At 29.3% G+C, this 13,020-nt stretch overlaps 1 protein-coding gene across 2 annotated transcripts in view; it reads right to left on the minus strand.

The window, feature by feature from the left end:
• LOC106680914 (PIH1 domain-containing protein 1) overlaps positions 1–13,020 on the minus strand; it is a 93,036-nt gene that overhangs the window by 2,574 nt on the left and 77,442 nt on the right. Inside the window, exons 1-6 of one of the 2 annotated variants that reach the window (XM_014420941.3) lie at positions 7,306–7,505; positions 6,704–6,824; positions 5,973–6,158; positions 4,102–4,257; positions 1,492–1,709; positions 1,261–1,407 (exon numbers count right to left, since the gene is read on the minus strand). In XM_014420941.3, coding sequence (XP_014276427.1) covers positions 1,261–1,407; positions 1,492–1,709; positions 4,102–4,257; positions 5,973–6,158; positions 6,704–6,824; positions 7,306–7,311 — 834 coding nt within the window. In that variant the 5' untranslated portion in view covers positions 7,312–7,505. Of the gene's footprint in view, positions 1–1,260; positions 1,408–1,491; positions 1,710–4,101; positions 4,258–5,972; positions 6,159–6,703; positions 6,825–7,305; positions 7,506–13,020 lie in introns of those variants that run through there. The other variant, XM_014420940.3, reaches the window with a different exon arrangement.

Raw genomic sequence — 13,020 nt, forward strand, 5'->3', positions numbered from 1 at the left:
TTTACTTTATAATTAATAATCCCTGCATGCCACCTCATATATAATAGCATAGTAAATTGGTGAACACGATACCGTTGGAAAGGAACTCCAATCATTAATTATGATATTCATATCTAGCATACCACGGCTAGGGGGCCAGATGGTATCTAGGGGTTGACTTAAATATAGCGCATCCCTTTTCAGTCGGTTCCCATCAGGAACTGATAGAGATACATAATATAAATATATAAATACAAATACATAATATAAATACATTAATATATGAATAAATTTCAATATAATACCTGTACAAGGAACCCCCAGTCGGGCTTAGAAACCCCGAAGCCCCGTACACGGCAGTTTATACCAACTTTTTGTACATATTCGGGATACCGCCCAATATCATAAGGTAAAAAACTTTGAAGAATCACTTTCAAGTTCAGAAATAATCAAAACAAAACAATATATAAGAACAAGGATTTTCTGGCTATCACCATTACAGTTGATAAGGTTAAGGACAGTTCATTGTCGAGGCATATAGGTGGGACAGTTAAATGTGGCAGTTAACATGACTGTTAATTTACTAAAATTAATTATACTATAAACTATTACTCAAGACCTCATGCGACGATACCATCATGAGACCAAATGTTGTCAAGACTGTAACTATCAAACAGTTACACCATGGTAGTAGCTGCGACTTACTGCATGACTCAAACTGGGTGAAAATTTACTCTCAAGGCATTATACAAGAGACAGTTCCTTCACGATATTACTTCTACTATCAACTATCATGCCAGAACTAGATTGACAGTACGATCATGACTGTAACAATCATACACTTGAAGTTATAATGAATTCTCTGGGTATTAGCAAGGCTCATAGTGGGTAATATTGGTAAGGAAAATCAGCAGCACTGAGGGAATCAAATTTAGTGTAATTAGGGAGTACCATAAATTTTGAAACTAAATACTAAACAATCTTAGGTGCGACTCATTCACATGGTCACAGGCAGATAATCACATTTTCTCCACAACTCACTTATCTGTACAAATTCTAACCTATCTGAATCAGTATCTGAATAAGTGGGGTTCTAAAATACTGAATAGTATCCTCCCTAATTCTAGTATAAAAATCTGTTTTGATAAGTTAAAATTTTTACAGATGCTCGGTCCCCTTAGAAATTTATAATTTTTGCTAACATACTTGTTAATGAAATGGAAGAAGAAACTAACTAATATTTGCACCTAATCAAAAATAAACATTTCAATTCATGATTACCTGGTTAGCTCTAGAATATTCAGCTGTGGTTTTAGACTGATCAATATTGTATGGGAAAAAAATATCAACAAATGGTTCCTGCCTTCTAGTAGATGATATTACCAGCCTGTCTTCTCCCACATCCAAATTGATATCTTTTTCTGATGACTATTGAAAACAAAAAAGAAAAAAATCACATAATTTATAAAAAGAATAAATTTATACATACTTAAGGCAGTATGGTATACTTACTACTTTGACCCTGACCCTGGCCAAAAGATACTGAGGATCCCCTTCACCTGGATGCAACTCGAGTTTTAATTTAGGATCTGCTGCAATGTTAGGAGTTGAAGGAGTAGAAGAGGAGACTTCTTGAATTATAGGTGAAGGTGGAGGTTTAACATCACGCTGTTGTATACGATGAGGCCTTAAGGTACCGAGTACTTTACGATTCTTCATAACAATAAATGCTAGAAAAAAAATTACAATTAAATATAAAAATCAAAATACTTTTACAGAATAAAATAACACTTGTTTCCCACTATAAATTCACAATTTATATGAAAAAAAATCACATTGTTAGGGATAGTGTACATCTGAAGTGGATGAAATAGTTTAATCACTCAAACCTATAATTTTTCTAGTTGCCAAACAAATATCTTTTAGGACTGCCTCCACTTAAATGCAAACACTTGATGGTGGCTTTGTAAATTTTATCAACAGACATCCTTGGTACCCTATCATGTAGTACAAATACTTCAATAGTCTCCAATAGTATGAAGTGTTGGGTTAAATTTGGTTCCATTAGGTATCTATTTATTAATTTTTACTCAAGTATTTAAAAAAATTTAGTTTTATTATTTAAAAAATTAAAAAATATCCAACAAACCCACTTAGTACAAACAGAAAAACATAATAAGGGATACCACGTTCTGCCTTAAATTATAAGTTGCCTTGATGTTTTCAAAATATCATCACTGAAGTATTAACTGCAAGATGGTGAGGACAGAACAGGGAATCTTATGAGTTTAAGAGTAAATTTGTAAATGCTCTTAGGAAGCAATGCTGTAAAACCAGAGGCATATTTGTCAAAAAATTAATGAGCCTCTAAATAAGAAAAAAGTAATATAACTAGAATGTTTGGCCATCGATGAAGCGGTAAAATATTGATAATACTAGTTGATAGGTTGAATCATTTACAGTTTATACAGATCTAGAAAACATGAATCTCAAATCAAGGACTGATGAAGAGCTGGGGGATTTGACACATTATTTATCGCAATATGATTTTAAAATAAAATGTGCACCAGGAAAACAGAATTTAGAAACCGACTTCTTAAGCAGGAACCCAGTACTAAGATCAAATGAAAATACAAATGAACAATTAAACATTGTGAACTTGGTTACACTAGAAAATATTTTAGTGGATCAAAATAACGGGAAGGAAATATAAAACAGAATAGTAAATTGTTCCAAAAGCATGGTATATACTAAGGTAAGAAAAAAAGACAAAGTAATTCTCATATTGGAAAACTTTTTTTTTTTTTTTAGTAAAATTATAGTTTTCTTTAATTTCAAATCCAAGAAAACTGCACTAATATTTAAAAAATTCTAAGCAGAAAGAGAAAAACTTCAAAAAAATTTGTTTTGGAAGCTTGGGATCTTTTATTACATGGAAAACTGCAGGGATGGTTGTTGTAGTTTTGAGTTTTAGTAGAAAATCCCACTTCATTATCATGGATATAATTTCTTTATCAACTGTTAAAATAATATTTTTAGTTTTTGGTGCCAGTTTGATTCTGGCCTGTGTAGGTTGACTTTTATTTCTTGGCAGCCCCATGGGTTGAAAACTCAATCTTCCTACTCTAGTTAGAATAGGATGGTAATCTGCAGTATAACCTTCTCCCCTCCGCCATGTCAGAAATGGCCAGGAAGAAGGTAAACGAAAAAATATATATAAATATAACAATATTGACAAAGATATGAATTTCGCCTTTAACGGGTGAATAACATGTTGTATTTGGCTTGGAAAAAAAAACTGCCCATGATAATATTTAATCCATTAGGAAAAATGACATATAATATATTTGATAAACACTTAAAATATGGTGTTTTATAGCAATAAAGGAATGAGGTGCATGAACGAACATACCATAAGGTACTTTCTGTAATACGGTTCTATGGTTATTTATTGTAAGCTAAAAAACGAAATCTGTGGAACATGCTAAAAAAGTTGGAGACACAGTGAAAACAGTAATGAACTAACTAGAATTAGACTTTCACAGGAAATTAGAATTTCGACAAACCAAAGAGAATTGGATAGTGTGACAGGGATGGATAAAATGAGTCCTGAAGTCCTAGATAAGTGGATTGCATTAGAGGATTTTTCTTTCATGTAATAATGTATGTAACAATTGAAAACTGGTACAAATATCATCCAGTTTGGCGATCCCCCTAAATGAAAACTAGACCCTCTACCATAGAACAGTTTGGTCACCTCTAAATTCATCCCTCTCCTCTCCTCCCCCCACTCCAAGCAAAATCAAACCAGGATATGTCCATTTTCTTAACACAAGCTGTTGAAAATAAACACATACAAAGTAAAAACATGATTTGGGACAGCCAAAACGAATAATAGGGGAGTAAAGAACGTACAGTGCTTTTCAAGATTAAAACTGAATCAAGTAGTAGCCAATAACATGTATAGTGTTATAAAAATTGATTTAGTAAAAAAATATTGATATGAGTAGGACCAGAGACATAGGACACATAATGCCCATTTTTGGACGAGCACAAAGCTGTAATATACTTCCAAACTTAGATGAATAAATTATAATATTATCAATGAAAATAATAACTTACGATTGCTACTGCCCATGTTTATATTAATGTTGTATTTCTGTTGGATTCCTTCCACAACAATGGTCATAAAAAAGACCCTAAATAACTGGTTCTTCTCAATTTTATCTATTAAAGATGAATGGATAGCTACATCATACACTGAACATAAATCACCAGCTGAAAAAAAAAAAAATAGATTTAGTGTTTATATTATCCTCCTTAGCCTTATGACAACTTATAAATATTTATTAGACTGATTTTTGCTTAAGATTGATACCACAACTCATTTAAAATTATATAAGAAAAAAAGTAAGCAATACAAAAAATAGACAACGAATATACTTGATTTATTTAATATAATTTAATATTATACTCTGGAAAGGTTTGAGTTTGAGGTTTATGTAGTAACAAATCTAACATTTATAATAAAAACCCTTGGATCATCAAACCCTATATTGGCAAAAGTTTAGTTATTATGAATATCAATTTCTAAATTTAATATCTAATTCTTTTCAAATTTAATTTCACACTAATATCAAACTGAAGTTATTTTAAAATTGAAAGAGACAACATGATGTTTTGAAGCCATTATCAAATGTATAAGATTAGATTAGTAAATAGTAGTAGCAACAATCTTAACAATAAACAGGCTATAAGAGACGATTTAGGAATACAATATTTAGGCAATTAAAGAATATAATCATTCACTAACAAGTACAAAATTAACAAGGCACCATGAATATCTGACTTTGATATTTATTTTGAAGCATTAAGTACATGATTATTATTTTTTTATGTTGGCTCTACAGACTTTGTAGATCTTTGGCCGTTGGAACCAGCCTTCTCCACGCTTGCCAGTCTTAAGGTACTGCTTTCCAGTTTGCTGCATGCAGCTCACGTCTTTGTTGATTCTGTCAATTCATCTGGTCTTTGGCCACCCACATGGTCTCTTGCCCATGGTACTGGCATTCGTTGTTCTGGAGAGACGTCCTGATGGATTGCTTAGAGCTACATGTCCCATCCATCTTAACCTCCTTAACCTTGCCTTCATATCATGAGATACTGACTGATCAGATTCTGTGAGCAGTTCACAGTTAGTTCTTCTCCCCCATGTGTTAAGTCTCTGATCCCCAATTGATCCTGTTATTGTATGGAGGACATTCCGTTCAAATCTCTCAATTCTGCTTTCTAGGCTACTTGTTAGAACCCAGGTCTCATAGCCGTAGAGCAGAGCTGGCTTTATCATGACATTGCACACCCATAGCTTCAGATTTTTAGACAATTTTTAGGATTTCAGTATTCTTGACAAAGAGAAAAAGGCCTTATTCGCGCTAGTTATATGCAGGTCTGTCTCAGTCCATTGATCATTTATTGTGGAGCTAAGATATTTGGAAACTGTCTACTTTTAGAAACAATTTGCCATCCACGCAAACCATGTCGTTAGGGTGGATTTTTCGGCTTAAAATGATATAGTTCATCTGCTTCTCTTATTAGTCTTTTATGTCGTCTTGATTACTTCCAAGGTCCGAATGTTATCTGCATATGCCAGAACTTTATGTTACATAATGATTAAATAATAATAAGTAATTAAAGAAATAATAAATTTATATAAAATATTAATGACTCATCAGTTTTATGGGTTAGAACTAATGGAATAGAATATAACTCATTTTATGAACAAACAAAATTAATTATTAGCAAAGAAATGAACAAAAGAAAAAAAGTTTAGTTTTTTAGAAACCTGGTTAAAAAAAAACAAAATAAAAATTTACTAAGGATAAATATACATTTTTCCTATAAGTATATTTTTAAAACAATAAACTAAAATTTGTATCAAAAAAATGTTTAAATAATAATAATAATTAAATATATATACTACTGCAATAACTTACATTTGTCCGGTTCTTTATGCTCATCAGCAATACTCATTCCAATTCGATAAGACGAAGGATCATCAGACTCCAAGATAGCTATGAGTTCTTCATCAGTAATATCTTTAGGTGCGGGGATATGAGGAGTATGACAAATATTGACAAACACTTTGTCTCCTTCAGGAGTGAACATTTTGACACATAATCCTGTAATTTCAAATTTAAAGATATTAAAATATTATATTAAATCTTTAATATTAATAAGTTACTTAAAAAACTGAAATATTTATTTATCAAAAAGCTATTGTTAAAATAAACCAGGAGAGGTATCAGATACTTTAACTATCAATTTTAGCACCAAAGATGATATATTGTTTCTAAAACCTTAATCACATACACTGTTAACTGTAATAATACAAATAAAGTTTTTAATAAAAAAAAATTATAATAACAGGTTAGAATTATTATTAGAATGTACAGGGAAGAACACAAGAGGGCATATGAAGAATCCTTAGTTGGTATACATAATTGCAGTTATAAAATTTAAATTAAATTATTTAGTTAATGCTTGATGAGACCATAGAATATGTCTGGAACTAAGTTAGTTTAATGCTCCAACAAAATTAATGGAATCAAAGAGAAACCACATCTGACTTTAACCACACATTTATATCCCATTCTGAATTGATAAACAAGATAAGTAGGTCTGCTTTATCAGTTAAAATATATTGAATAAACAACATTTAAACTACCTGGTGCAGGGACGACACGTTTCCAAGGAACTCCATTATCCACACCAACAGGTTTTGACCTCTCTGCATCAGTGAAAAACTTACTGAATGCTTCTTCACTGAATTCTTCTTCACCAATTCCCTAAAAGAAAATATAAATAAATCAAATAAAAACTGTGATGGTAACAATTAATTTTTAGTATTAGTTATTTCCTAGTAGTTGATTAGGGCTTTAGGGCATAAAAGCCAATGGTTATCAATACCCATGTTATTTCCTAGTATTATAATTAGTACTAGAATTACTTCCATAAAACTACAAAAGTTCATAACTTATAATAATCAAACTAAGTTATATTTGAGCATAAGCTGTTACAAATAAAATTTTAGAAGAGCGAGAAATTAAGGAAAGCATTGTTTCCATAGCTCATATGATTTATGACCAAACATTACTAGTCTACAATAAAATTCATTTTTAAAAGCAAACTAAATGATAATTAAGAAATAACATCAGTGTAGGAAAACCAGTTAATTAATTCTGTAAAAATGCAACATTAACAATGAAAAAACTATGAAGATAATTTAAATTAAGAAAATCAGATATGAACTAAATTAATTAATAATACCTGCATGTTCGACAAGAAGAATAAGTTTAAATTTTAAAATAAACAAGTTGAAAAAATTCTTCAAAAGTTAGTCTACCCTTTTTTAATCTTCAGTTTGAAAAATAATCACACAAACATATACTAAAAGCAACAAACTTCAAAAATTCAAAACATTAAAGGAAATTAATTAGAATTAACTTGAAATATAAAGCCATAGCCAACCTCTAAGCAAATATTACTATTCACTGTTATTTTGTTGTCATGGTAACAAATGTTAACTATGTCCAAAACTACAGTAATATACCTTAAAATATAAATTATAATAGATTTTAAAGTAGAATACAAAAACGAAATATTTTTTAGACCTTTAATTTATTTTACACAAAATCACATCTGTCGCTATAATGATATCAATTACAGGCCTAGTGCCAACAAATAAAACATGGGATGTCTGACAAGAGATCCCTCACCCAGTTTCCTTTTATAACTTCTTACTATTAAAATAGTTTGGCAATGAGTGTCATTACTGTGTGATATGAAATATTATTTTAAATTGAAGAGCACATAATGGGTGAGACAGTTGTTAAAGCATAATTTGATTATTATTTTTTTAAAGGATTCTGTGAGAAAATATTATTCCACAAAAAATAAGTTTATGACTTTGGTAATGAAGGATAATTATCAAAAGAAACCGCAACCATAAGAAAACTCAGGGCTGTAGCTTCATTCTATTAGCATGGCCCATTTTTTTTTTTTTTTTTTTTAATAAGTTTGCATCACTTTTAACTTTTCTCATTATGACTATAGCCATAATGAGTATAATTGAAGCATTGATGGTTAGAAGGAGGTAAATATCAGCATTAAGATTTTACAGGAAGAATGAATAACAATGTACACATTGTAGAAAAACTAGCAACTTTGTTACTATTTTAAACAATAAAACACATGTGTTCATGAAAAATATATATAAAATATAGAGTATTGTCAATTGCAAATCTTATGTTATTATTAGAGAATGATTTTTTTTTTATTTATAGTTTATTTTACTGTAAAAGTTTATAAAATAATAATATAAAATTATTCTGGATTTTCTTTCCTAGGAAGTTGTTTGTATTAATTTGTTAATATGAGGTGAAAAAACTTCCATTTAGAACAATATTATTCACGAAATATTGTCATGTGTATGCATATAATTTAAAATTTTACACACATCACATTATTTAAATAATTTATAATTTTACTACATCACATTATATAATGTGATATATTAAAATTTTATAAATTATATGGATACGCATCAGAATCTTTCATAATAGAAATAGATGTAATTGACAAAATGAGGACACAAGTACATGAATATGATGTAGACCTGAAACATCATAGAGAAAAATATAGAATAGTATTCTGTTCTAAATGAAAGTTTTTTTGCCTGATCATATTAACAATATAAAATTAATTTTATTTTTTACCTTTTATATCTATTAATAGCTTTTTGTTTACATTTTACATTTCAAGAATTTAAAGGAGATATTTATGATTGTTACTTAATGCTTTATAATTATTAATAAATTGTAAATAGCCAGCCGTATTATGCTATTCATCTTTAATTTTCTATTTTTTAAATAAATGATTTACATTCAAAATTAAATCGTGGTCAATTATTTTATTTTTATAGAATATTTTAAGATTAATCGAAATAAGCTGCTTAATTGTTCCATAATGTTTAAATTGAGTAAATTTTTGTAGGATTGGAAATTTCCATAATTTATTTTGTTATAAATATGTTCTATAATTATTTAATTTATTTATACTTCAATTACGTAGTATTAACAGATTTTTTTAATGATGAAATAAGTCTATTTTATAATTGATATGTAGTAACTATGTAAATTCATTGTGCACCTGTTAAAGGAACCAACAATTTATTTGAATAGCTGACTGTCCGAATGTAGTGTAGTCATTTATGTTCATCGATCAAGGATGGTATGAATGGTTGGATAAGAGAGGGCTGTTTGTTGGTGAAATAGTTGGAACATCAACTTAAACTCCAGCAGTGCCGGTTCGAATCCGGCCTGAGGACCGACTTTTCTTTCTGCGCCGGACCCACAAAATGAAAACTTGATCTATCACCTTTAGGTTAGAATAGGTTGATTACCTCTAAATAACACCTCCCTCTCCACCATATATCAGAAATGACCAGGAAGGAGGTTATAAAAAAGTTGGAAAAAGGGATAATTTTCTTTATATTATAAATTTAATTTAATTTTTTTGTTAAAAATCTTAAATTTTTATAGTTTTACAAGAAGACCTAGTATAATTGTATTATAAATTTTAATATTTGTAATTTTAGTTAAGTTATTATTTTATAATTATTGAAATTTTATTGAGGGTACATTAAGACTATTCTTTAATTATCTCATTCACTGATGAATGTCCTATTATAAATTGTATTTCTACATATACATTCTAGGCTTGAAATGATAGTCAAATTATTATAAAACTTTCCAATTATTATTTACTCTTTGAATAAACTATTATACTTTTCTCAACGCTATTTGCCATGGTATAAACCATTGTATTAGTTAAAGCAATACTTATTAGACATTTTGGCACTTACCTCCTTTGTTATTAATACATTTCAATTGTAATTTAAGTGAATACATTTCAATCTATCAGATATTTTTATTTTCAATTAATTAATTATAGCCAGTATCACTACGGCTCCTACGCACCCCCCTCTTTCGGCGGCCCTGAGAAAACTCATCCTGACTACTTTCACAGACCAATTGCGCAACACCATGCCATGTTCCAAGAGTTTTGCGAACCGCGAGCTAGTATGGATATCTAGTCCTAACTATACAACAAATTAAACCTACAAACATGTGGATTTTTTAATACAATCAACAATAAATCAGGGAAAAAAAGTTTGGTACCCGTATGTATTACTCGAATGCCTTTTGACACAATTTTTCATTAATATAATTTCTTGCATTTTAATCGCTCTATTTTATTTTTTAAGCTGTTAATTATAAATTTAAAAAACAAAACAATGAATATTTTTGAAAAGTGTAGTTATTAAATCAACGAAATAATACGAAGTTAATAAAACAAATTTTAAAGTTACCAACTTTTTATTAATTCCATCCACACTTATCAAAACTAGCGCATAACTATTTTTCAAGACATACACGTTTAAAAAACGATTCTTCCCATAGTTTTTATAATTAAATCTTGAAACATAGGGAATTATTTTAATTATATTATTTCGATTTCTTGAGACAAGGTAATTATTAATTAAATAAATCAAAACTTGTAACCTTTTTTGTCTCAACACTTTTTATTTTTCACCAGTCCAACGTTTCGGCCATTTTAGCCATCCTCAAGGACATCTTCAATTATAATTTCTTCCTCACATTAAATTTAGAGTTACTTTTGCAGGCTATTCTGCCCAGGTCATTCATTAATTATAAGTTAAAAGCCTATTTTTTAAAATTTTAAATCATAAATATTTAATTGTTCTTATATAAGATTATCCACACAAACTCACTACCATATAACAAACCCTTTATCAATAATAAATAATAATAAATGGTTTGTTATATGGTAGTGAGTTTGTGTGGATAATCTTATATAAGAACAATTAAATATTTATGATTTTAAATTTTAAAAAATAGGCTTTTAACTTCTAATTAATGAATGACCTGGGCAGAATAGCCTGCAAAAGTAACTCTAAATTTAATGTGAGGAAGAAATTATAATTGAAGATGTCCTTGAGGATGGCCAAAATGGCCGAAACGTTGGACTGGTGAAAAATAAAAAGTGTTGAGACAAAAAAGGATACAAGTTTTGATTTATTTAATAGGGAATTATATACAATATCAGAATAAATAATTATCTATAAAAGCCAGATTGGAACCCGGGTCCATGAAGTTAGTAGCACAGTGAAATAATGAATAATTCAATAAATTTTAATAATAGTTCTTAAATATGATTCATGAGATACCGACCAAGGCCATACATAGAAGTAAACAACGACTTATAAAACATTAGTCGTGACGAATGTACCGCCTTTTATGCTAATCTTTTCGTAATTACGGTAACTTAGGGAAAAAAAGAAAATGATAGAGGTAGGAAATATCATACATTGAGGAAATGGCACAATTTACAAATAAACTAAAAAAATCTACTTCGTAGTATGTTAATATTTTTCATGTAACTTAATTGGCTATTTTTTTAGTAGTTCAAAATTTATAGGCGAAAAGGGAACAATTTAAAATGCAATATTGGTTCATTTGTGTGTTATCTGTAATAATCTCAAAATCGAAATATATTTTAAGAGTTATATAACGCTCAATCTCATTATAACGCGTGCCACAACCAAGGGTTTCCCATATTGAGGCGTGCCACAAATGTACCTCCTCTCTCCCCTACAAGCTAAACCTTCACAATAATATTTTTAACGTTCTGGAACAGCCGCCATTTTGTATTCCCCCTACCTCTACTTGATAGACTCACCAATATGGACTAGTAATTATACATAGTTTTCATTAGAATAATAAAAATTGGAGTGAGATAACTGTCTTTTTTCTTCTTTTGGGCTCTTGTACAATATAGGGAAGCATTGAGATCGTGAAAAATTGTGAATTCGAATTTTCGGCGGAAATACAAGTTTTGAAGTCCGATGAGTCCAAAGTAGTTCAGAAACTAGAAGTCGAATGAAACTGAAATTACAAATAACGATTTTGAGTAAACTATATAAACTGGATAAATATAAACTATTAAAGGATTTTATAATTAACTTGAGGGAAAGGGAGGCAAAATATTACTATTTGAAATATTTATTCATCTGTCATTATTAGGAGTAATAAAAAACTGATAAATTTGAACTATGAAAAAATTGAATAAAAGAAGAAAAGGAATTTTTATCGGGTCAAAAGCCATGATATGGCTGAAATAATAAAAAGTTTTAGTACTGTGTCTCATTTTTAAATTTTTCCCTATAATAAAGTTGACGTGGATAAATTTAACCAAATATCATATAAACATAAAAGGTGACAAGTGATGAAACATTGGAACATTGTACAAAATCTCACAATGCCCTCTAAATTTAATGTTTTTCTGCAAACAACCGAAAAGTGTTTACAAAATACAACTAATTTTTTGTTGCAATATTAACACGTTATTTAGACAAAAGAGAAACAGCTAACACAAGTCATCCGAGCAGAAGGTCAAAAAGTGTTAACTGAATAGCTGTCGACTAAAAGAGGTTGAGCCACCTCTTAGCGAAAAATGGCTTTGTCTTTACCCGATTTAGGTAGTATTTTCATTAAAATGTTCTTTTAATTTAACCTTCTGTAGAAATTTTGCTTATTTAATGTTAAGCAATTGCTAAACTTGGAGAAAAAAACTTAATAAGTAATAAATTATTAGATTGTTAAAATATAGATCTGATAAAACATTTTATTTCATACGTATTATTTTGTAGAAAATATAGGACTATTAAAAATAAAATAAAAACTACCAAACAAAATAAAGTCAAAATCATTAAAACAATTAATACTATCGTAAAGTAAAACGAATTTGTCCTCAGTTACGAAAATGTAACTTGGCAAGATGTTGATTTGGCAAACGCTAAATGAAAGGTTTAAAAGAGATGGTTTAAATGCAGTCAAGAAGTTAGCAGCTATGTTGCATTAGGTATATAATTATAGTCATGAAGAACCAAAGCATTAAATA

The sequence above is a fragment of the Halyomorpha halys genome, unplaced genomic scaffold, assembly GCF_000696795.3.
Source record: "Halyomorpha halys isolate HHAL.00 unplaced genomic scaffold, Hhal_1.1 Scaffold299.1, whole genome shotgun sequence".
NCBI lineage: Eukaryota > Metazoa > Arthropoda > Insecta > Hemiptera > Pentatomidae > Halyomorpha > Halyomorpha halys.